This window comes from Aedes albopictus, chromosome 3 (assembly GCF_035046485.1).
Source record: "Aedes albopictus strain Foshan chromosome 3, AalbF5, whole genome shotgun sequence".
Taxonomy (NCBI): Eukaryota; Metazoa; Arthropoda; class Insecta; order Diptera; family Culicidae; genus Aedes; species Aedes albopictus.
Window position 1 is genome coordinate 311,947,785 of NC_085138.1, and position 25,681 is coordinate 311,973,465.

The 25,681-nt window shown below is 42.1% G+C and overlaps 1 protein-coding gene across 6 annotated transcripts in view; it reads right to left on the reverse strand.

Annotated features, from left to right (window-relative positions):
* Nucleotides 1-25,681, reverse strand: part of LOC109431036 (alpha-catulin) — a 451,899-nt gene that overhangs the window by 31,387 nt on the left and 394,831 nt on the right. For 3 of the 6 annotated variants that reach the window (XR_009995645.1, XM_062842487.1, XM_062842484.1), the window contains exons 6-12: nt 21,492-21,638; nt 21,095-21,430; nt 20,603-21,034; nt 20,248-20,535; nt 20,017-20,183; nt 10,741-11,101; nt 9,749-9,856 (exon numbers count right to left, since the gene is read on the reverse strand). Coding sequence is in view for 4 of the 6 variants with exons in the window: in XM_062842487.1 (XP_062698471.1) it covers nt 9,749-9,856; nt 10,741-11,101; nt 20,017-20,183; nt 20,248-20,535; nt 20,603-21,034; nt 21,095-21,430; nt 21,492-21,638 (1,839 nt within the window). In the remaining 2 variants the exon portion in view is untranslated. Of the gene's footprint in view, nt 1-969; nt 2,386-9,748; nt 9,857-10,740; nt 11,102-20,016; nt 20,184-20,247; nt 20,536-20,602; nt 21,035-21,094; nt 21,431-21,491; nt 21,639-25,681 lie in introns of those variants that run through there. The other 3 variants (XR_009995646.1, XM_062842486.1, XM_062842485.1) reach the window with 3 other exon arrangements.

The following is a 25,681-nucleotide window of genomic DNA, read 5'->3' on the forward strand; positions in this document are numbered from 1 at the left end:
AATCCTGTGAGGATTCTTGGAAGAATCCTGTGAGGATTCTTGGAAGAATCCTGTGAGGATTCTTGGAAGAATCCTGTGAGGATTCTTGGAAGAATCCTGTGAGGATTCTTGGAAGAATCCTGTGAGGATTCTTGGAAGAATCCTGTGAGGATTCTTGGAAGAATCCTGTGAGGATTCTTGGAAGAATCCTGTGAGGATTCTTGGAAGAATCCTGTGAGGATTCTTGGAAGAATCCTGTGAGGATTCTTGGAAGAATCCTGTGAGGATTCTTGGAAGAATCCTGTGAGGATTCTTGGAAGAATCCTGTGAGGATTCTTGGAAGAATCCTGTGAGGATTCTTGGAAGAATCCTGTGAGGATTCTTGGAAGAATCCTGTGAGGATTCTTGGAAGAATCCTGTGAGGATTCTTGGAAGAATCCTTTGAGGATTCTTGGAAGAATCCTGTGAGGATTCTTGGAAGAATCCTGTGAGGATTCTTGGAAGAATCCTGTGAGGATTCTTGGAAGAATCCTGTGAGGATTCTTGGAAGCAAGATTCTTTCCAGAATCCTCGAAGGATTCTTTCCAGAATCCTCGAAGGATTCTTTCCAGAATCCTCGAAGGATTCTTTCCAGAATCCTCGAAGGATTCTTTCCCGAATTCTCGAAGGATTCTTTCCAGAATCCTCGAAGGATTCTTCCCAGAATCCTCGAAGGATTTTTTCTAGAATTCTTGAAGGATTCTTTCCAAAATCCTCGAAGGATTATTTCCAGAATCCTCGAAGGATTCTTTCCAGAATCCTCGAATGATCCTTTCCAGAATCCTCTATGGATTCTTTTCAGGATCCTCGAAGGATTCTCTCCAGAATCCTCGAAGGATTCTTTCCCGAATCCTCGAAGGATTTTTTCCAGAATCCTCGAAAGATTCTTTCCAGAATCCTCGAAGGATTCTTTCCAGAATCCTCGAAGGATTCTTTCCAGAATCCTCGCTGGATTTTTTCCAGAATCCACGCAGGATTCTTTCCAGACTCGAGTCAAGTACAAGACACTGAAGACAACCTTACAGTTGAGGTCGAAATACGTATCTTTCAAAGGATGCAAATTATTAGTGAAATTCAAAGGAACAGTACTTAACCCGATTTTCTTTTTACTTGCAGATGTTCCCCCAACAAGCCCAGGTTAATCATCATCAAGAATTTTGAGAAAATTCTGGGAAGAGTTCTGCGATGACTCTAGAAAGAAACCTGGGAGTATTTTGGAAAGAATCCTGAGAATATTCTGAAAAGAATCCTTAAAGGATTCTGGAAAGAATCCCTATAAAATTGCTTACGTTTATTCTCTATTATTTGTGGTTTCATAGTTAAACAAAAAATGCATTTTCGATCAAATCTTATTAACCCATTTCTCAGAGATAATTGCTCATAAAAGTTGTCGTACTTTGCACGGCACGAGTGCCTAACAACAAATAAAAACAAAATCAACGTCAAACCTGTAATCTGATCATGTTCAACATGCAAATTTCCATTTTATTAGTCACAACAGCTGTTCTGAAATTAGTGCTACGGCAAGAAATTCGATACAGGCATATTTTTAGCATCACACACATTCTCTCTCTCTCTCTATCCGGTTAAACTTTCCACTTAAAACTTTTTCCAGGCCATTCATGGATATATTTATGGGAAAACACACAAAATAAAACATTTTCGCATTCCTTGCACCCGACCCACCCCGGGAAGTGTTGCCAAATTCCATTCCACGTGGGAGTTAGTCAGCTGATACAACGCCGTCACCTTGTTAGTGCAGAAAGTTAGTAATTTTCAGCAAAAAGCACCACTTTAGCAACGCTGTTTTCACCCAGTATGCTTACATGAGTTTGGTTTCATGTTTCCACCTTTCCCAGCACAACCAACATCATCCGTGGGGTTTGGTGCTGTGCCTATAGATGGCGTTCCATTTTTGCTTGTAAACATGGCCATCCCACATCCCACACTTCCTGGTTCCCGGTTTCTGTGTGCAACTGATTCGCATTTTTCTCCTTCGCTTGCTCACTGCTTGCTACATATGGTTTCCTTCTCTATGTTTGCGGTCGACGAGCCCTTTTTCCTTTGTTTCTGCTGCGGTTCGGTCTTTGTTCGTCCTCGCACTTAGACGGGACTTAGGACTAGCTGTAGCTGTAGCCACGGTGGTGGCTATTTCTGCCAGTGCGGCGGAGTTGTACTCTTTGTGACGTAATGGTGACTGACGGTGGGGGCGGAGGTGAGGCAATGCACTCTTTGGGTCACATACAATAAATGGAGTAGGTGGGCGAGGTAGACTGGCACATTACACACACTCATTCCGACGTGTATTGATTTATGGCGTGACTATTTTAATTTGTATGCCACTTGTTGAGGCATCGATAGGCCGTTCTGGTGGAAGTTTTTTTTGCCCGTGTCGGACATTCAGTGGGATTATGCGGTGTTACGGATATGCAGGTATTGAGCCAGTGCGAATTTGGTTTTGTTTTTGCAAGGGCCAAACGCAGGTGAATGTGTATCGTTTTTTTTTGGGGTGGATCACATAAATGCGGGAGGTAACCGTTAGCACGTTTGCAGAACCATTTGGAAGAGGTTAGACGGTTTTGTGGCAGGGCCATTAATTTCAATGGTTGGGTTCATGAAAGGAAATAAAACATAATTTTGAAAGGTAAATATGATAAATGAATGGCTGGGTTTTTCCGATCTTTGTGTCGCATTTGCAGCATAACCATAATAATAACTCTCAATCCGCCATTATATTTTTGTCATAAACCGTTGATAGATGGGGACATTTAAAACTTACATCTGTGAATAGCATTGCCAGTAATAAAAGCTCTTAATTTAAATATAAAACTTTTTGTCAAGAACGGACATCTAAACATTTTATATGGATGGAGTCACGATCTATCCTTCCCGTTGCGACGGTTCGATTCAAAGGAGAATGTAGAAAGCTTCCAATATCTTGGTAGCAACATGGCGTCTAATGACGTTGCCGAAATAGGTGTATAGATCAAAAAGGCGAGGCCTGTCAGAGTGCCAATGCGAATCCATGGGGTGATGCCTACCGGATCGTGATGACCAAGACGAGAGGTTTAATGGCTCCTACAGAGCAATCATCAGAGATGTTAGAAGGGATCATCGAGGGTGTTTTTCTGCGTCATGATCCTAGTCCTTGGTCTTCTTTCTCAGGACAGCCGGGGACTGGAGCTGGCGATGAGAAGAGGGACACCTAGATGTTTCGGTCCACACGACACGACACATGCTCTAATTAGCAATCCTGAAAGGATCTTGAGAAGGATCCTGAGAAGATTCTAAGATGAATCCTGTGAGAATTATGGGAAGGATCATTTGAGGATGCTGTGCTGAGTAAAATCCTGGGAGAGTTTTAGGCTTAATTTTGAGATGATTCTGAGTGGAATTTTAAAAATATTCTGAAAAGAATTATGAGAAGATTCTGGGCAGAATACTGTGAGGGTTTTGAAAAAAAAAACTGTGAGGATGCGGGGAAGAATTCTGAGACTTGAGACTTGAGAGAATTCTGGGCAGAATTCAAATTCAATCCTGAAAGTATTTTGGTCAGAATTCTAAGATGATTCTAAGCGTATCTCTTAGAAGATTCTGGTTCGAACCCGCAGAAAACTATACTGCCGTCAGACGCATAAATGTCACATGTTACATTTCGACATTTTTGAGGTTTTTATATCAAAATTCATACTTTGATAATTATTTTTGAAATATTTTGTCAATTTCTGAATCCATAGAGGATTCTGGAAAGAATCCTGAGAGGATTCTGGGAAGAATCTGGAGAGCATTCTGAGAAAAAATCCTTAGAGGATTCTGGGAAGAATCCTTAGAGGATTCTGGGAAGAATCCTTAGAGGATTCTGAGAAAAATCCTTAGAGGATTCTGGGAAGAATCCTTAGAAGTTTCTAAGAAGAATCCTTAGAGTATTCTAAAAACAATCCTGTGAGGATTCTGGGAAGAACCCTGTGGGTATTTTAGAAAGAATTCTTAGATGGTTCTGGGGAGTACCCCACGAGGATTCTTGGAAAAATCCTTAGAGGATTATTGGAAAAATCCTTAGAGGATCTGAGAAAAAAATTTGGAGGATTCTGGAAAGGATTCTTAAAGGATTCTGAGAAGAATTCTCAGAAGATGCTGGGAAGACTCCTTAGAGGATTCTGGGAGAAATCCTTAGAGGGTTCAGGGAGAAATCCTTAGAGGATTCTGGGAGAAATCCTTAGAGGATTCTGGGAGAAATCCGTAGAGGATTCTGGCGAGAAATCCTTAGAGGATTCTGGCGAGAATCCTGAGAGGATTCTGGCGAGAATCCTGAGAGGATGCTGGGGAGAATCCTGAAAGAATTTTGGGGAGAATCCTGAGAGGATTCTGGGGAGAATCTTTGGGAAATTCTGGGAAAAATCCTTAGAGAAATCTGGGAAGAATCCTTGGAGAATTCTGGGGAGAATCATGAGTGGATTCTGGGGAGAATCCTGAGAGGTTTCTGAGGAGAATTCTGAGAGCATTCTGGGAAGAATCCTTGAAGAATTCTGAGAAGAATCCATAGAGAAATCTAGGAAGAATCCTTAGAGAATTCTGGGAAGAATCCTTAGCGAATTCTGGGAAGAATCCTTAGAATATTCTGGGAACAATCCTTAGAGAATTCTGGTAAGAATCCGTGGAGAATTCTGGGAAGAATCCTTGGAGAATTCTGTGAAGAATCCTTAGAGAGTTCTGGGAAGATTCCTAAGAGAATCCTGGAAAGAATCCTTAGAGGATTCTTAGAAGAATCCTTAGAGTATTCTAAAAACAATACTGTTAGGATTCTGTAAGGAATCCTGTGAGGATTCTGGAGAGAATCCTGTGAGGATCCTGGGAAGAACCCTGTGAGTATTTTGGGAAGAATCCTTAGATGGATCTGGGAAGTATCTCAAGAGGATTCTTGGAAAAATTCTTGGAGGATTATGGGAAGAATCCTTAGAAGATTCTGGGAAAAAAATCTAAGAGGATTCTGAGAAGGATTCTTAAAGAGATTCTTGAAAGACTCCTTAGAGGATTCTGGGAGAAATCCTGAGAGGATTCTGGGGATAATCCTGAGAGGATTCTGGGGAGAATCCTAAGGGGATTCTGGGGAGAATCCTGAGGGGATTCTGGGGAGAATCCTGAGGGGATTCTGGGGAGAATCCTGAGAGGTTTCCGAGGAGAATCCTGAGAGCATTCTTAGGAGAATCCTGAGGGGATTCTGGGAAGAATCCTTGAAGAATTCTGAGAAGAATCCATAGAGGAATCTGGGAAGAATCCTTTGAGAATTCTGGGAAGAATCCTTAGCGAATACTGGGAAGAATATTTAGAGAATTCTGGGAAGAATCCTTGAAGAATTCTGGGAAGAATCCTTGGAGAATTCTGGGAAGAATCCTTGGAGAATTCTGTTAAGAATCTTTAAAGAATTCTGGGAAGATTCCTTAGAGAATTCTGGAAAGAATCCTTAGAGGATTCTTAGAAGATTCCTTAGAGTATTCTAAAAACAATCCTGTGAGGATTCTGGAAGGAATCCTGTGAGGATTCTGGGAAGATTCCTGTGAGGATCCTGGGAAAAACCCTGTGAGTATTTTGGGAAGAATCCTTAGATGGATCTGGGGATTATCTCAAGAGGATTCTTGGAAAAATTCTTGGAGGATTATAGGAAGAATCCTTAGAAGATTCTGGGAAAAAAATCTTAGAGGATTCTGAGAAGGATTCTTAAAGAGATTCTTAAAAGACTCCTTAGAGGATTCTGGGAAAAATCCTGAGAGGATTCTGGGGAGAATCCTGAGAGGATTCTGGGGAGAATCTTTGGAGAATTCTGAGAAGAATCCATAGAGAAATCTAGGAAGAATCCTTAGAGAATTCTGGGAAGAATCCTTAGCGAATTCTGGGAAGAATCCTTGGAGAATTCTGGGAAGAATCCTTGAAAAGTTTTGTGAAGAATCCTTAGAGAATTCTGGGAAGATTCCTAATAGAATTCTGGAAAGAATCCTTAGAGGATTCTTAGAAGAATCCTTAGAGTATTCTAAAAACAATCCTGTGAGGATTCTGGAAGGAATCCTGTGAGGATTCTGGAAGGAATCCTGTGAGGATTCTGGAAGGAATCCTGTGAGGATTCTGGAAGGAATCCTGTGAGGATTCTGGAAGGAATCCTGTGAGGATTCTGGAAGGAATCCTGTGAGGATTCTGGAGAGAATCCTGTGAGGATCCTGGGAAGAACCCTGTGAGTATTTTGGGATGAATCCTTAGATCAGGGCTACCCAACGTACGGCCCGCGGGCCGCATCCGGCCCGCGAGGACATTTCATGCGGCCCGCGGCACGAATGAAGAAAAGTTATGACTTTTGGCCGGTGGAGCAATAATTTTGAATGTTTCCCTTTTTCCAATGAATTATATTTTCAAAACAAGTTTGACATATATTTTTAGGTAAATTTTCAAAGATTTTCAATCAGTTATTTTGAGTTCTGTAAGAATTTCGGCCAGGAGAGGCCTCAAATTTTCACAATGAACTTTGAAATGTTTGCAAAATTTTCAGAATTCTGGCTGACATTGCACATAGCAATTTAAAAAACAAACATGTCAGCGTAACCTCAGAGTAATTCTACTCATTTTCAGAATTTCGGTTCAAAACTTCAGTTTATTGTGCGCAATGGCTTAATTTTCTCCAACAGCGGAAGGAAAAAAAATCTTAAAATTCATAGAAGATTCAATAAGAATTCTTGTGTATTTTTGAGATTACGAATCTTCGTTTATGAAGACATTTTTTTACAATATCGTCTCCAACTCCAAAATTATTCCAGAATTTGAACGAATTTGGATTTATAGGAATTAGCCATAGCCTTGGCAAGAAATGCTCAGAAAAGTTTCAAGAAAACGTATGAATTATAAAATTTCAATTCTGGCCCGTCAATTGGTGTGGAGTGTAAAATATGGCCCGCGATCGTTAAAGATTGGGCAGGCCTGCCTTAGATGGATCTGGGGAGTATCTCAAGAGGATTCTTGGAAAAATTCTTGGAGGATTATGGGAAGAATCCTTAGAAGATTATGGGAAAAAAATCTAAGGGGATTCTGAGAAGGATTCTTAAAAAGATTCTTGAAAGACTTCTTAGAGGATTCTGGGAGAAATCCTGAGAGGATTCTGGGGATAATCCTGAGAGGATTCTGGGGAGAATCCTAAGGGGATTCTGGGGAGAATCCTGAGGGGATTCTGGGGAGAATCCTGAGAAGATTCTGGGGAGAATCCTGAGGGGATTCTGGGGAGAATCCTGAGGAGATTCTGGGGAGATTCCTGAGGGGATTCTGGGGAGAGTCCTGAGGAGATTCTGGGGAGAATCCTGAGGGGATTCTGGGGAGAATCCTGAGGAGGTTCTGGGGAGAATCCTGAGGGGATTCTGGGGAGAGTCCTGAGGAGATTCTGGGGAGAATCCTGAGGAGATTCTGGGGAGAATCCTGAGGGGATTCTGGGGAGAATCCTGAGAAGATTCTGGGGAGAATCCTGAGGGGATTCTGGGGAGAATCCTGAGGAGATTCTGGGGAGAATCCTGAGGGGATTCTGGGGAGAATCCTGAGAAGATTCTGGGGAGAATCCTGAGGGGGTTCTGGGGAGAATCCTGAGGAGATTCTGGGGAGAATCCTGAGGGGATTCTGGGGAAAGTCCTGAGGAGATTCTGGGGAGAATCCTGAGGAGATTCTGGGGAGAATCCTGTGGGAATTCTGGGGAGAATCCTGAGGGGATTCTGGGGAGAATACTGAAAGGATTCTGGGGAGAATCCTGAAAGGATTCTGGGGAGAATCCAGAGAGGATTCTGGGGAGAATCCAGAGAGTATTCTGGGGAGAATTCAGAGAGGATTCTGGGGAGAATCCTGAGAGGATTCAGGGGAGAATCCTGAGGGGATTCTGGGAAGAATCCTGAGAAGATTCTGGGGAGAATCCTTAGAGGATACTGGGAGAATCCTTATAGGATTCTGGGAAGAATCCTTAGAGCATTCTGGGAAGAATCCTTAGAGGATTCTGGGAAGAATCCTTCCAGGATTCTGGGAAGAATCCTTAGAGGATTCTGGGAAGAATCCTTCCAGGATTCTGGGAAGAATCCTTCCAGGATTCTGGGAAGAATCCTTCCAGGATTCTGGGAAGAATCCTTCCAGGATTCTGGGAAGAATCCTTCCAGGATTCTGGGAAGAATCCTTCCAGGATTCTGGGAAGAATCCTTCCAGGATTCTGGGAAGAATCCTTCCAGGATTCTGGGAAGAATCCTTCCAGGATTCTGGGAAGAATCCTTCCAGGATTCTGGGAAGAATCCTTCCAGGATTCTGGGAAGAATCCTTCCAGGATTCTGGGAAGAATCCTTCCAGAATTCTGGGAAGAATCCTTCCAGGATTCCGGGAAGAATCCTTCCAGGATTCTGGGAAGAATCCTTCCAGGATTCTGGGAAGAATCCTTCCAGGATTCTGGGAAGAATCCTTCCAGGATTCTGGGAAGAATCCTTCCAGGATTCTGGGAAGAATCCTTCCAGGATTCTGGGAAGAATCCTTCCAGGATTCTGGGAAGAATCCTTCCAGGATTCTGGGAAGAATCCTTCCAGGATTCTGGGAAGAATCCTTCCAGGATTCTGGGAAGAATCCTTCCAGGATTCTGGGAAGAATCCTTCCAGGATTCTGGGAAGAATCCTTCCAGGATTCTGGGAAGAATCCTGTGAGGATTCTGGGAAGAATCCTGTGAGGATTCTGGGAAGAATCCTTCCAGGATTCTAGGAAGAATCCTTCCAGGATTCTGGGAAGAATCCTTGCAGGATTCTGGGAAGAATCCTTCCAGGATTCTGGGAAGAATCCTTCCAGGATTCTGGGAAGAATACTTGCAGGATTCTGGGAAGAATACTTGCAGGATTCTGGGAAGAATCCTTCCAGGATTCTGGGAAGAAACCTTCCAGGACTCTGGAAAAAATCCTTCCAGGATTCTGGAAAAAATCCTTCCAGGATTCTGGGAAGAATCATTTGAAGTGTGAAAAAAAATCTTTGTGCTCTGGTGGGAATCAAACCAACGGCTCTCAATTCGCTAAGCGGACGCTTCTATTCCTCTAAGCTACGGAGCCACTCGACTGTGTCCATCATCTGAAAGTTTAGAATTAAACTCGATTCCAATATCGCATATGGTTTATTTTACTATCGAATTAGTTGAACTTCTCACACACATTTTATTGTATACATGGATATCAAAGCATTCATGAAAAAACGTTTTTTTTTCCACTTGGCTTGGTTAGCCCAAGTGAACATCAATAAATTGATAACGATTGATTGGTTCCCCTTTTTGTAAATATAACATGCAAGTTCAATACTGCATCGGATAAGTTATCAACAGATTAAGAATATGCGACATCATAAAACTTGAATAACAACAGCTATTATTATTTAATTTACTGTCGATTACTATCTGGAAACCTTTGGTGACTGGTTAGACCCGTGATGGATGGGAAATCGAATCGATTGAGTGAAGGTGCAGTGAACGATTAATTTGGTCTCTACACGATGTGAGTGATTGGAGCTGTTACTGAACGTGAAAGGACCTGGGGCTACTACAAGGACTGTCTTTTTGTGTTGTGTCCACTCTTGTGTTGGTTGGTGGTGATTGTCTCTTTCTCTCTCTCTCTGTTTCTCGCTAGCGATACTTTGACAGTGCAAATTTCCGTCGGTTCCGGGGCAAAACGGAGGACGGTTTGTCTACAGCCGTTGTTACCTTGCTATTGGTGGACTTTCTGCTCAAGATTGACGATTCGATGGGAGCCATGACGGACGGAACGTTGATCAACCGGTTGTCGAAGGGCATGCCGGTCAGTTCGTATATCTAAAGAACAGGGAGATTCGCTTTACAATTTGTGGAATGTGGCTGGTATGTAGGTGTAGTGAGAGTTTAGCTCGTTAGCATGGTAAGAGGGTAATTAATTTATTCGAGTGGCTGTTCAACAACCGTAACTGTCATCGACATATTCAACGGGATGACTTAAAATCAATCCATCGTTGACAAACACTTGTTGTGACACTGCTTTCGGTAATTACCGAATGCGGAAATGAATGGCAATAAATTCGCAATACATTTGTTTTAAATTTTAATTAATGCCTTGTCGTATATTACGTCCTACTTGACACGAACTTTTCACGAGTTGTGCTGCAATGAAATTGATTATGTGGAGGACAACTTTTCCCAGAATTGAGTCATTCCAGCCAAATTGAATCCAACGAAAACGAACGAAAGTACAATTCGATTATTATCCATCCCATCCCATCTCGATTCCATTCAATTAGGAAGGATGACGTGCACACACACTTACTGGTTATACCTTTTCCCGGGGCCTGTTTCCTTATCGCGGCGCGACACGACAAACAACGAAGGGAAACCAGGTGTGGAGAAATAGCCATAATCTGAAACGTAAAAGTTCGAACTCGCATGCAAACCATGGAACTGATATCAAAATTGAAATGAAAATGGAAATCACAGCATGAAATAAAATCGAACGATAAATGCGCATCGTCTCCCTCCCTCTTTGGACGACCTTGATGCAAATCATGAACGAAAATTGAATTATGTAAATGCACACCGAGATTCATCCCCCGTGGGACCCCATCGAAATTTATTGGTGCCGGCTCTATCAACCGACGACCCCATGAGAAGAGCATCATCGGCGTCGTCACGGTCGCAACGACGGACCGCAGCCATTCGGCCGTTCTTACCTTGTTGGCGCAGTCGAAACAGGTCGAAACCACCTTCGATATCACATTCATGAGATTTTTCGTCTCCTGGATGACGTGGTCAACTTTGACGAAGGTGGCGGCCTTGCCCACGGTCGGATCTTTGACGGTGAACTGCAACGTTTGCACGTAGGTTGGCACTTTGTCCAGGTGGTCCAGCAGTTCCTTCTTGGGGGCACCGGCCGGCACTTGGTAGGAAAACTGGCGGACCACTTTGTACAGCCGGTTGGCTTCCTCGGCGAAGTACTCCGCCTGGGTGAACAGGTCCTGCGTCGTCCGGAGGGTTCCCTCGCCCTTGGTGAACTGGTACATCGAGAAGGCCATCGCCGACATGTTTTTCGCCCTGTGGAATAGAGGAGTTAAACAATTATTACAAAGGATTTTCAATTATTTTCACTGGTCGAAACCTCGGGCAGTACAAAACAAGTCGCTTTGAGTACTCGCAACAAAAAATGGCAGAATTTTATTTCGTTATTAAATTTTCTTAGGCATAAAATTGGTTTTGAGTACACGGTAAAAATTCTGCATGCTCGATATAAACGAAAAATCCCTTAACTATTCAACATTCCAATCAACATGATCAGAAATGCTTTTCCTTTGAAATTGCAATGCTGTCAGTGTTGATTTGAGAATAAAAAAAAAAACACCGGTGAAATCAACTGAAAATGTCTTCGATTTGCACTAAAACATTATGATTCAAAGTGAAAAGCTGTTAGTTTGGCTATGCCTATTATAAGTAAATATATATGACAGGGTTTCGTGACAGAAAGGGTTTCGCTTCGATACGCACCTCTCTAACAGATGTGAAATAGCGGAGTGGTAAAACAGATGATCATGACTATCGAGGCCCTGCTATCGAATCTGTGTGCTTCGCACACAGTTTCTTTTAATTCTGGTTTGAAATCAAAACATTGTCAACTACGAATTGAAGTGAAGTAAGTTTTCCATTAAAATTGAAGAGGCACTGGATGTTTTTTTCGATTGATCTTCAATTGATAACAAACTGATTAAACAGTAGTGCGAATTCAAGTGCCAATCAGTTCATATCAGAGTACAGATTTTTTTTACCGTTTAGCTTTTCCTCTTTTTATGCGCAGAGCATAAAAAGGTGCATACATTTAAAGCTCGTGTTTTTTTACTTGTATTAACGAAATTTTCAGCCCTAGGCTAGTTAATCTCGGGTCCCACACTTTACTTCTCTTCCGAATGTCGAGAGAGGGATTCGATCCCAGGTCCTCGGCGTGAAAGGCATGCGCTTTAAAGACATATATGAGCGAATCCAAAGATGGCCGTAACAATGGTTGCCTTGCAGATACCGAAAACACGGATCTCGTCATCCAAGCAACAATCAGAGATGAAAAAACAATATGAGCAGCCTTCCTCACTCGTGGTAAACATTGAGTAGTACTTTCGTTTTCGTGCATGTTGTGGATGACAAGATCGGTGCTCTCGAAAACGCGAGTCAAAAATGCACCTGGACGCGCTCCCATTTCACCTTAACCATGACACCAGGTCCGCTCCCTAAAGCTCATAAAAATAACATGCCTAAAAAAAGTTTTTTACTGCTGGGGCCAGTGGCGCAATTGGCCACACATTTGCTTCATAAGCAGATGGTCATGGGATCGATCCCAGCCCCGGCACTTTCGTCGGTTACTCTTCTCCTCCGTGAGCAGCTGACACTGACCCTCTTCTGAGCCCATGGCTCAAACGAACCCGGATACTTGGACATCAGCGAACCGGCATCTCATTATGTACCCCCAATCGGACTGGAAAAAGGAACAACCAACAGCCACACATCAACATCCTCGTGCTCATCATTCTACCATGATAGGGTAGAAAGTGAAAGCAGCGCAACGGCAACCAGTTCGATATAGTAGAATTAGAGCAGAATACATTTAGGCGCTGCACAAAGTGTAAGTATAGCTTCCAATTGGAATCGCTCACGCAGTGCCCTTGTGGACAAAGAGCTGTAAATCAGGCTAAGTGGTCGAAGAATAATAATAAAGGTTTTAGGGTTTGCTGATTTCGCTTCCGTCTGTATCGCTCCACATTCTGTCGGGTTCCATGCTGCAGCATTACCATCCGCGCTGCGTTTTTCTTCCCGAAATCGCTCTGCACTCCTTGTCAAACCAATAGTTCCGTCAATTCCGTTCCACATACCCGATAGTATTATCGGCTGCGTAGTTGATGACTGCTTTGACTGTAGTCCAGCAGTCCTCCAGAGAGGCCACATGGAGTACACCCTCGTCCGGCAACGCTGCCTCGAGATTCTGCACGTATACCGTGGCAATATCCGGTTGCTTCAGTCGCTCTATATCGTACCAGGCCGCCGCGTGTATATGTATTGTTAACAATGGAGAATTTTGGGCGTACCTTCTCGGAAGCTACGGGTTCTGCATTGGCATTTCCTACAGCTACAGTGCTAAATAGTTTGGCTCAATCGCTAGTCTCCGCCGAAGGGTGGTGTTTTTATAGTGTGCCTAGGAGATAATATTTTACCCGAGCTTCTAGCACCTATGTAGTAACAATTCAACGCAAAATCCTGATAAGATTGGGGGTGTTGAAGAATTCGTCATGGCACAAGCAATCGTTGTATTACCATGGTCGCGATCGTTCGGCTATGGAAAGGGCATTTAGGGATTAGAGGAAGTGGGCACTCAGTCAACCAGTGCAGTGATCGTATAAGATGTTGAATAAGATGTTAAAGTAGAGGCGATATGCGTACATTTTATATGCACCTAAATGGAGCCATGTAGGCATATGGCCTCCACTTTAGCATCCTATGCAACATGTTATACGATTACTGGTTGTCTGGGCAGGATTTGACTACCGGTGGCGGACGCTAAGGCTCAATATGGGTTGTCGGTGTGCTTGTTGAGCAGTTATTAACCATTGCTTCACCAAAATACAGACAAAAAAGTCGTTGGGCTGCACACAGAAGCAAGCTATGCAGACTTTGCTGAAGTGGTTCTGATTCTCCCAAGGCTGCACTTAACCCTAAAAGTAGCTAACGTACAATTGAGCCTCAGCTAGTAAATCACAGTGCAGACAACGTTAAACCAGAACCACCGTGAGTTGCTTTGCTTTTTTTTTGTATCTGTATTAACGAGATTTTTAGCCCTAGGCTAGTTCATCTCGGGACCCACGCTTAACTTCCCTTCCGAAGGAAGAACTCATATTTTTGTGAGTTTGTTGGGAGTGGGATTCGATCCCAGGTCCTCGGCGTGATAGTCAAGTGCTCTAACCATCACACCAGGTCCGCTCCACTAGTTGCTTTGCTTGTGTAGGTAGTTACTGAGTTATTACGAAGTTACGGATCTTTTAGTGATCCACATACAGACATTAAACACAGCGCTTGACAGAATATAGTTACATGAGGCTGTATGTAAGCATAAATGCTCAAATCAATAACTGGTTATGCCTATAGATCCGGTGACCTATACCTCAGGGAGTTATCGGGTAATCATATACAATCATAGAACTCACCACTAGAACACAGATGCCTGAGGTTGTGCGTTTACGAGTTTTATTCATAATTTATGTACAGGGGATGGCCAAAATGTTTGGGATAGGCAACTTCTTTCGTCTCACAAAAAAGTTCAACATGCTGTAACTTTTTATAGAGTGCATCAACAATTCTCAAATTTTTACTGTTTGTCAACCTATTATATGTGCATCATTGGTACAAATTTCAGCTCGATTGGTTAATATTTTGCGTAGCTTTGTGCTATATCATATCATCGCCGTGTGGAGCACTGCCACACGGTGGTGCGAATAAATCGTTTAGTTTGAATCTGCGTACTTCTTTCTCGCCGCCCGGTGTCCCGGCGGTTAAAAAAAGTACACAGCGTAGGGCCGTTAAGACATCCTAGCCGAAACATTTTCAACGTTTGAAAAGTACCTATGTTTTAGAGAATTTTCAAGCACTAATATATTGTTGATAACCGCTCAAAATTTCATTCAACTCGGTTCACTAGTTTCCGAGATATGACAGCTCAAAAATTAGTTGTCCGAAAAATAGTGTTTTACGAGATCGGTTCGCGAAAGATTAACCAATCGAGCTCAAATTTGTACCAATGATGCACATATAATAGGTTGACAAACAGTCAAATTTTAAGAATTTTTGATGCTCTCTATGAAAAGTTACAGTATGTTGAATTTTTTGTGAGAGAAAAAAAAGTTGCCTATCCCAAACATTTTGGCCACCACCTGTAGATACAAGTAGTAGCTCTCGTAGATTCGATGACTTTTACTTTAATGAGTTATTGGATTCCCTTAAAGAATCATTGAACTCACCACTTGGTAGATTATAGCTATCTGATCCTATGCGAGTATGAACTTTCTACATAAAGGTCTTAGAAACAACCAACTCCGATGACCTATACTCAATGATATTCTTGGGGTTCTCCAAACAGATAATGAACTCTCCACTTGACAGGACATAGTTGCATGAGACTATGCAAATATAAATTTCAGTCATAAAGCCTGTATCCGCAATAATCGGGACACAGAAATATGGCTGTAACTCTGCAATAGATATATTAAAATTGTTCAAATTTTGCCTGATAATATATGAAGATGGGTTCATTTCACCTGCAAAATTCCATGTGAATCGGTGAAGTACTTTTCGTTGTAGCAATGAAACAGTAGAACGCGAGCAATTGAATTTTGTACAGCCCCTGGTTTAGCTTGTCAGTGCTGTAACTTTTGAATTTGATAAAGGAAATGGCTGAAATTTTGAACACAAACCTCTCAATCTACTTTACTTGCATAGGCAAAATTTCAAAAAAAATCGATGCACTATCAACAATTTTATAGTCGAAACATATATTGGGGCTGACCGTGAGTTTAGCCCTTCAGACAACAATTAGTGAGCACTCCTTATTGTTTCGATTGTATTGTTGAAACTACTACACCAATAATCATCAAATTTTGCAGGATTATTATACACATAATCAACTACCTTCTGTGAAAATTTCATGAAAATTGGCAGAGACATTCAAAAGTTATGAATAGGCAAACATCGCACATAAAAAACATGAAACATTTTCACTAACGCGATCCCCTATCAACACCAGTAACTTTCAATCCAATTGATAAAAGTTGATGAAATTTTGCAAGAAAGTGTCTCTATAAGTATCATAACTGCTCACGAAGTTTCATAATTATCCTCACAGAACTTTGAATTGTAGCGGAAAAGAACCATCTAGTATGCGAATGAAAATTGGTGATAATTGTACAAAATCTTAAAAACCACGTTTGTATGTTTCTCATCTACAGTTAAAAGTAATGCATCGATTTTTATAAAATTTTGCACAAATAATAAACATACATCAAAGAGTTCTCAGTCAACTTTTGGCCATTTTTTATTGATTCAGTACAGAGCTACTGCCGTACTTCTGTGTCCCGATTATTGCGGATACAGGCTTTAATACTCCAATTGATCACAGATTACACTTGTACATCAGATGGCCTAAACTCCAGGGAGTTTTCGGATGCTCCTATGCAAGGGAGGAATTTGGGGGAGTAGAGTGCACACTGGTTTCAATGAAAGTTCCAGAGGATATTTGAGGGTGTTAAAGAAAGTTTAAACGGACGAAAAAAATGATCAAGGAAACTGTTACGAAGTGTTCAAGAGAGCACAAGGCTTTGCTTGGGTGAAAAATGAAGCTCAGAGGTGAACCAAGAAAGTTTCAGCAGATCTACATACGCAATTAATGGGTTTTTGTTATACTTCTGATGATGCGTATCATTCTACAGGTCTATGATTTTTTTTCAGTAGAGTAGTTAAGGTACCCCGGGGCAAGTGAGAATCGGGGCAAGTGAGACCTATAGCTAGTATTTTTATTATTATTTATTTTTAAGACTAACATTCTTCATGGAAAACATAGGCATCACACCTACGGATACTTTGAATACAAAAAATGTTATTGTTTCAACCAAGAGACCATATACGTTATTGTTGTTCATATGTAATTCTCAATTCACTAGGTGAGATTGACGTGCCCTGCTACATTCGTCGTTTACAAATAGATTTGTCATTACACAAATACTTTTTCGGTTTCAGGATAGTATTTAGAGTTCTTGCAAATGATTTCAAGCGAAAAAGCTGTCTATTATTTTTATCTATTACCTTAAGTTTACTGCACTCTCTTGCCCCAGTGCATTTCGCTATCTGGGGTAAGTGGGACCTATGAGAATAAACAAACACAAATTTATGGGTTCATCTCGCCTTGTCCAGCCTAAGATGAAATTAGCACGAAAGTAAATACAAATTGACGCGTTAAAAAATCTACTGTTGAATTATACTTTATTACCTCTATTTAGATGATGAAATTCTTGTTAAAAATGGTAAAACTTGGGTAAAACAAAAAAATCAAAAGCATGTATTTTTTATGTTTTTCTTTAAATATGTTCCATTATTTTTTCACTTAACGCTGCATAATGAATTCTTTTGAGCATTCAGGAACCGTCCATAAAAAAATAAAATAGGGAACCCAAGTAACACACTTGTCACAGAAGAGTCACGGCGGCGCAGGTTTTTGTTACGCATAAGTCACCATGACTTACTTCTAGCAAGTAAGTGTTTATTTGTTGAAAGTAAGTCATCGTGACGTCTGCGCAGCAAAAACCTGCGCCGCCGTGACTCTTCTGTGACAAGTGTGTTACTTGGGAAATGACCTTGTCAAAATTCATGATAAAAAAAACATTATTTCATGATCGTAAGATTATGCAAGGGTGAAGATATTACTGAAAATCTCGAAACCCCAGATTAACTTTTGGCGAGATTCATCAACTATATAATAAAGAAACCAAGTTTCGAAATCTTTTGTCTCTTCACTTTACAGCCCTTTTTGTCTAAAAAATCAATTTATTTTGCATGAGCTGCTAGAGTTGATTCAAGTATTTTTCCCCAGCGATTTTTTATGTGTTACGTAATTTATGCACGATACCATAAACCTCTTCTTATGTTAATCTCAAAAGATAGTCATTTAAATAAGAGATTTATGATTTATGCTACCTTATTTGTTGCAACTTATATTAAGCCCTTTGAACAAAAACTCTGAATTGGTCCCACTTGCCCCGTAAAACGCAGTAAATGAAGATCTGCTACACTTTTCATTATATGCATAATATATGGAATTTTAAAATTTTGAAACAGTTTAATGCATGTTAATAAGTACAAATATACCAACAACGTCTTTTGGGTTCATTGGAATTATAAAAAAAATGTGTTCTGAAATTTTTGGCATGACAAAACCAAATTAGCAATTTTTTAGGTCCCACTTGCCCCGGGGTACCTTATGTTCAAAAATATTTAAGGTCCTCCATGAACTCTCGCGAATAAAGGCCTCAAGATCTACAAGCATGACACTGCTCGACAAAATTTTACAAAATTTGGTGTTATGGGATGAGAAAAAAAATAACAGGGGTTTGGGACCCTAAAAGTGTCATAGTGAAAGAATTTTAGAAAAATATTGGACTTGGGGTGTTCAGTTGATATGTGCATTAGAACGTACACAGTTCGAAAAAAACCTGTAAAATTATGACGGATCGAATGTAACAAAAGGACCCCGTCATATATGATGGAAATTTTTGTGCGATCTTAAAATTATTTTGCAGATACCTATTTGTTAGAAAATATAAAGTAAAATTGGGCTCCAAGCGAGAATTGAACTCAGATCCTTGGGGTGTGAGTAGCACGCCCGAGCTCTCTCGGCTATCTCAGCTTGTTGAATTACAGACAGCCAAAGTTAAACTGCTTCTACCATAATGCACGCACTCCCGACATGCTCCGGCTGCTGCAGAGAGTACTGAGTGAGACAACGTGGAAACCGCCACAGCTGCGAGCAGCCGTTCGTTTAGCTGATGTCGGAGAGTGGCTGGCATGATTTATCGCAGATGCATGTAAATTTAAAGCGAATATGCTTTAAAATTTGTAAACAAGCCGTCTGACCAGCAGCGGGCTGCTCGGCTGACGTTAACTGTTGTTGGTTTACATTTTTCTGCCTCAAATTTCAGTTGATCTTCAATTTACGTGTTGTTTAACTTTCATATTTTTTTGCTGTGTACCGTGCATATTTTAGGCGCTTCCGGTATTAGGGTTAGTTTTGTTATCGACTAACGTCTAAATATATGGACAGCGCGTTCTAATGCACATATCAATTGAACACCCCAAGTTCTCCATACAAACGTCGGTTTTGAACTGTGAAGGCCCGGTCCAATATTTTTCAAAAATTCTTTCAAATATGACACTTCTAGGGTACCAAACCCCTGTTATTTTTTTTTCTTATCCCACAACAAAATTTAGTGTTGAACGGTGTAATCAATGGATTGTTGTTACATTACTTATTTGACGCAACATTCTACAGGTCCATTAAGAATTGTTCTATAAATAACTAGTTTCCAAAAAGTGTACTGGGTCCTCCAAGAACTTCCACGAGTGAAGGTTTAAGATATAAAAGCGTAATCAATGGATTGTTGTACCATTACTGATACAGTACAATATCCTAGAGATCCATAAAACATTGTTCTGTAAAGAACTAGTTTCAAAAGACGTTCTAAGACATCCAAGAACTTCCACGAACGGTGGCCTCAAGATCTACAAATCTACAAATGTAGTTATATTACTGATACGGTGCAACATCCTACAGGCCCATTGAGCATTGCGCTGTAAAGCAATAGTGTCCGTAGATGTACTGGATCTTCTAAGAACTTCCGCGAGCGAAGATCTAAAGATCTGAAAGCGTATTCAAGGAGTCCTACAGGTCTATGGAGTATTGTTCTGCAAGAATCTAATTTCTAAAGATGTTCTAGGTAATCCAAGAACTTCCACGAGTGTAGGTCGTATAATCTACATGGGTAACCAATGGCTTTTCTTATTTTGCTGAGTCGGTGTTAGATCCTTTCAGATGTTAATGCTCATAGCTCAAAGGGTTTAAACTTAGATAAGCATGGTACACAAATTCATCTTATTGATTAAATGTATTGGCCAAAAAGATCAAAGCTAACATGGACATGAAGGATGTAGCATCGCATCAGCAATGTAATAATAAACCATTATGCTTTCCATGCCCCTAGAACAAGTACTATGTAAGCTATTATTCTTGTAACGGATTATTGGAAATTTCTCAGAGTTCTGTTTACAGCCTGGTAATTAGCGTGTCACATAATAAGATCTCAATTTATAATTGCATAAAAAGTGCATTACACAAGTTAAAACTCCCCATTTGATGATGACTTTTGACCATCACTTACCTCTTGACGATGTCGTTGTTCTCCTCGGACGCCCCGTTCCACTTGTCCGTCTCGGCGTCCATCTCATTGGTGACCATTTTCATCTCCAGTCCGGTTTTGGCAATTTTTTCCTGCTCCTCCGAGTCGAGGCGCGTTGGCTTCAGCGGTTTCGATGTGGTTCCATGTTTCTAAGAAATTAAAAAAAATATTTTTTGACAACTATCTATTCATAAAGGATTCATCCCACACTACCCCAGGTCTCGGAAGACTTAGATACTCGGTGGTTTTGTCGGTTTTGTTCGTTGTTTGCGCCAGGTCGATCACCTCCTTGGTGATGGTGGTCACGTCCGTCGACAGCCACTGCCACATATCGACAAACACTTCGAGGTTATCTTTGGCGTGTTTACTCTCCGGGTGCGACGTCAGGGCCCGGGCAGCGGTGATCACCTGCGGTCCGTAGATCCTCACGTTGATCTCGGTGAACTTGGCTTGCACCTGCAGCGTTTCCGTCAGGGCTATCTGTCGCAGCAGCTTACATACCTGTAACGAGCGGAAACTAAGTTTTGGTGTCGTCCTATGAGATTTACAACCAACGCCAACGACAAACCTCCAGTATGTGATCGATATGCTCGTGAAACCGATCGGCGCACTCCTGTAACCGGTCGATCTCCTGATTTAAGGCAATGTTCCTGAGCGAGTTGGCAATGTCGATGCCAGCCTTGATGATATGCGACAGCTCGGCCGATTGGTCCTGCGCCGTCAGGGTGAGCTGCGTGGTGAGGTCATGCGCCGCCGTCAGGACGCTCTCGATGGCGCCTTCGATGTCGTAGGATGCGTTCGGATACTGCTCCATGCTGACGGCGATCCGCATCAGTTGGTTCAGCTCCAGCTTGGCACGGTCGCACAGCAGCAGAATGTTCTCCCGGTAGTCGTGACTCGTGTACGCCGAATCGGTAAAGTCCTGAGTCTTTTCACAAACCTTGTCGAGTGCGGCCAGCAGCTGCTCCCGGGTGTCGGAGGAAAATATTGAGATCCCTAGCTGTAATTTCAAGATTCAAAATTACCAAACGTCCCGTACAAACTTGCCCCCATAGCTTACTTCAGATTTATTGTCATATTTGGGAAACTCGCGTTCCCTAGTACTATACTCTCTGGAATGACCGATGGAATTTCTGTCGCGATCGCGCTCGCTGTTCCGCCTTGTCAGCTCCCGCCGGTACTCGATGCCGGTTTCCTTATCCCGAATGTTGGCGGTTGGCGAGACGCAATCTTTGGCACCGAGTGGTGGTGGCCCTACGGCTGCCGTCATGGAAGAACTGGTTTTGCTGCCGCTGGTACTGCGCCGCTCGTAGTCCGGCCGGGACATCTCGATCAGGCGGGAAAAGTGCCGCAGGCAGGTGAAGGCCGTCGCCCGTTCCGAGTCCCATTCGGGGACCTGGAGTTTGGAAGTTTAACGTTACTAACGAGAAAGCCTAGAAGATCTAAGCACGAATTACCTGTCGTAACGCATTCCGTTCGCTAGCCGTCTCCAGAATGCCGTCTTTCACCACGTAGTGAATTAAGTCCATTGCTCTCCGCATCTGGCAAAACACGGTGTCTCGGTTCTCCTTGGAGTGGGGACACTCCGGATGCCTTATGCACGTCTGTATGAAATGAAATGCAAAAGTGAAACAATAGATAAAATATGACGGTAATTATGAAAATTGAAATTAGGATGGTCGTCTCGACATCAGTTCATAAGTTATCATTCCTTTTATGATTTAGTAATGCACACAGAAATTCCGCTTTTTTGGTACTCTAAGAATGCCACACTGACTCATTCTGGAGTTCCCCTATGATTAACGGTGTACTTTTTCAGCCATTTATACAGATTTTGTATGGCCCAAGGCCCAACGCAAGGCCCATATGGCCAGACTGATAAACGCACAAGCATACTGTATGGAACTGTTTTGGTGCTTGGGGTACCTTCTCGGTTGCTCCCCCTAGATCCTGCGACCCGCATTGCGTTAACCGTATTACTAGTCTGCTAGATAGAACTTGACAGAAATTTGAGATGGAGCCAAAGGAGTTTCCAGGAAGCTCCTAGAGAGTCCAACAAAGAGAGTTCCAAGGACAAGGAGCTCCAGGGGCGTTTCAGGGAATTGTTTTAGGGGATTTCAGGAGCTTTCTAAGGCCATTCCGATAGGATTCGTTGGAGTTTCAATAGTATTACGGGGTTTCTTAGAGTCGTTTCAAGAGGCTTTAAGGGCGGTTCAGCCGGGTTGTCTCAGAAGCATACACTCAGCGAAAAAAAAAAAACTAACGAAATCCATCGAAATACCTTATAAATGTTTGCTATAACTTAAAATTATGGATGCCATTAGAACCTTATGAATTGATCGTGCTTTTTATGACAAATTTCATAAGATAGAGTTGTGAAAAGAGCAAAAAAAAATCTTATAATGATACAGACTGGGTTCGAACCATGGACGACGGGATCATTAAGCTTGTGTTTCATCCGCACGACTACCGATGCTTGAGTCAAGGTGTAAGACGATTCTTCGTCATTGAATCGAATCGAATCATTATGAATTGTTCAAAGGCCGTTTCATAAGTTGGGCCTTATGGATATCTTAATTTTATTTGACTGAATGCATGAAAGGTATTACAAGGGGTTCAGGGGTGCCATGACCAGGATTGGCCGCTAGGAAGCGATCACGTACCTAATCATCCCATCAAAACGGGAACCCCAGGTTCGATATCCAGACAAGCGATCCCGAACCACGAAACCACAGTACATCCGAGCTGGCGTGTCCCCGAGCAAAAAATTAAACAATCCATCCAACTCCGAACAAACGTGCCAGCCTTCCGGACCTTGCGTCCATCCGAGCCAGCGCGTTATGTATTCAAACCGGTTCAGTAATCCCTCCAAATCTGCGAGGTCATCGTGAATGACGGTCTGTTCAAATTCCGCACCAGCGTGGTTGGTAAATCCACATTAGCCTTGAAGAGTTTAGTGTTGCTCCTTGCTGTTGATGCTCGCCCCTGTATGGGTGCGATCATCCGACAATATGAAACTTGGTAAGATTTTTGCTATTATTATTTTTGAACACTATATTGTAGTATTGCCAAATTCCTTTATTCGCGATTTCCACCATCCTATCAGCTATTGGAAGCTGTTTCAGTTCTGGACGCTTTCCAAGTTGATAATAAGAATTATTAAATGCTTGCAAAGACTTGGCCAGGTGTGTGGAGATGAGTGACTCCATGATATTGTAGATATTAGCGAAATCTACAACAGCAATGGATATGCTTATCTCTGCAACTCCATCCACGATTTGTGGAAGTATTCGTACTATGCTATGCTATTTCAAAGCATTTCAAGGGCGTTTCAAGAGTTTTTCTAAAGGGGTCGAAGGAGCCTTTTGAGGTCGTTTCAGGGGCGTTTCAAGGCACTTCAGAGAGTTTCGGGGGATCTCAGAAGCCTATTAAGGGCATTAAGGGGTAATTCAAAAATATTACGGGAATAAGTGTAGAACCTTAGGTTAAAATACAAAAAAAAAATTAAACAAAGAAACCCCCGTATTCAATACAATAAAGCACTCTAGAGACCACCTGAAACACCCATGACACTCCATGAAACCCTCTGGAACGCCCTTGAGACCCTCGGAAGTGATCCTGAGGCCCCTGGGACCCCCTGAGACCTCCTGGAACGCTCCTGAATTCCCGATGAAGCCCCATGAAACGCTCTAGAGGCTTCCTAAAAGGCTCCCAAACCCCTACCACCCCACTCCTCCTTAGACCTCCTTAGAAGTTCCTGATACACCCCTGAAACTCCCTGGAGCTCATTGGGGGACCTGTCCCTGAGACTCTCTCAAGCACATCTGAAACCTCATGGTACACCTTGAGACCCCCTCGAACTCCCCTGATACCCTCTGAAGAACCCCTAAGATTCTTTGAAACGCCCCTGAGACCTTTCTAGGAGTTTTCAAACAGCGGCAGCCCAAAAGTAATCATGTTAATGACAACCCAAACACTCAAACTAAGACAAACAGAGTATGACTCCAACATACATGCTTCCGTTAGAAGGGTCTCTTGACAGCGCAGGCTTTTGGTTGCACACGAGCTACAATTATTTGTTTGCAGCTCAATGCTAGAAAAACTTGGTATTGACTCATGTGCAACGAAAAACCTGTGCTACTGTGACTCTTTTGTGACAAATATATTGCTTGGGTACAATTGCTTGTCAGCGCAATCAATTCCATGCTATGAATGTTTGATGTACTACATAACTACGATAGTATTTCTCAAAAGAACAGCATATTTTTCAAAGAAGGGAAAATCTCTAACATCAAAACTCCAAAGAATTGCTGATGTTTAAAAAAGGGAAAATCTCTTATTGAAATGTCTACCCTCTTTACTAAGCACAAGCCTATAAGTAGTGCCCATGTGACGGGTTCGATTCTTGTCCGGCAAATAACTTCTCGTAATGGTAATTTCCTTGACTTCTTTGGGCATGGTATCTTCGTGCCAACCAGATGATATACGAATAACCATTGACCAAGAAAGATCAACTATGGAAGTTCTCATAACTGAGAAGCAGGCTCTGTCTCAGTTGGCACGTTACGCCAATATGAGAAAAATGACTGTAACTCATTACGTAGAGTTTTGCATTTTCAGCCTTCTGTAATTTTAGCCTTATGTTACAGTTTCATAATTTCAGCCTTTTGTATTCAGCCTTTCGACTTTCGAATAGTTTTGGCGTTTCAGTCTTTTCGGGGTAAAAAACAACTAAATGTTTTCCTCTTCCAACGTTTCGATCCTTACTGGATCTTCCTCAGGGAATCGAAAAAAAATTGTTGCTTTTTCGTCCAGTGGAAGTTTTTTTAAACTTTTAACCGTCATTTGTTCGAATGAGTGTAATCAGTTTCGTACCTTTTAATTCCGCCTATCCAGAGTGGATAACTGACACTGAGGAAGATTACAAGTGGTAGCAATTAGGGTGGAATTAAAAGGTACGAAACCATGTACGAAACTGATTACACTCATTCGAAGAGGGTATTTTGCTTAGAGGGTTCGAAAAGTTGGTACAAGATTACGTCATTTGTTGTTTTTGAATGTGTCCGTTTTTTCTGTTCCGAAAAACCTTCGAATTCAAAAAACATTCTGTTAGTCGCAAACCGGACGGTGTTTGGTAAATTAAGTCTTGATTCTTGTTATTTTTTTCGCCAATTCTATCAATCTTGAACTGATTCGATTCAGAAACTCATCTTTTATTGAGAGGGGAAACCGGTCCAATCACCGTGAATTGCTGAAAATGATCCTGAAATCCATTGAAACGCCTTTGAGACCCCCCCCCCCCCAGGGCACCCGTACCACCCTCTGGGACCGCTGAAACTCCCTGGAGTCCCCTGAAACTCCCATGAGATCCCCTTCAGCTCCCTGAAATCCCATAGAAGACCTCTGACATCATCTGAAATCCGATGGATCGCCCAGGGACCAGCTAAAATGCCCCTGACACCCCAGCAGCGTCTACATAGACCATCAGGAACCCCCTGAAATCAGCTAACCCCTTGAACCGTCTCTGAACCCTTCTGAGACTTTCTGAAATGCCCTCAGCACCTTGAAAGTTCCTGAAGTTCCTGGAACTCCCAGGACGCTCCTGAGACTCCCTTAAACGTTTCTGAGACCTGAACCTGGTATCCTC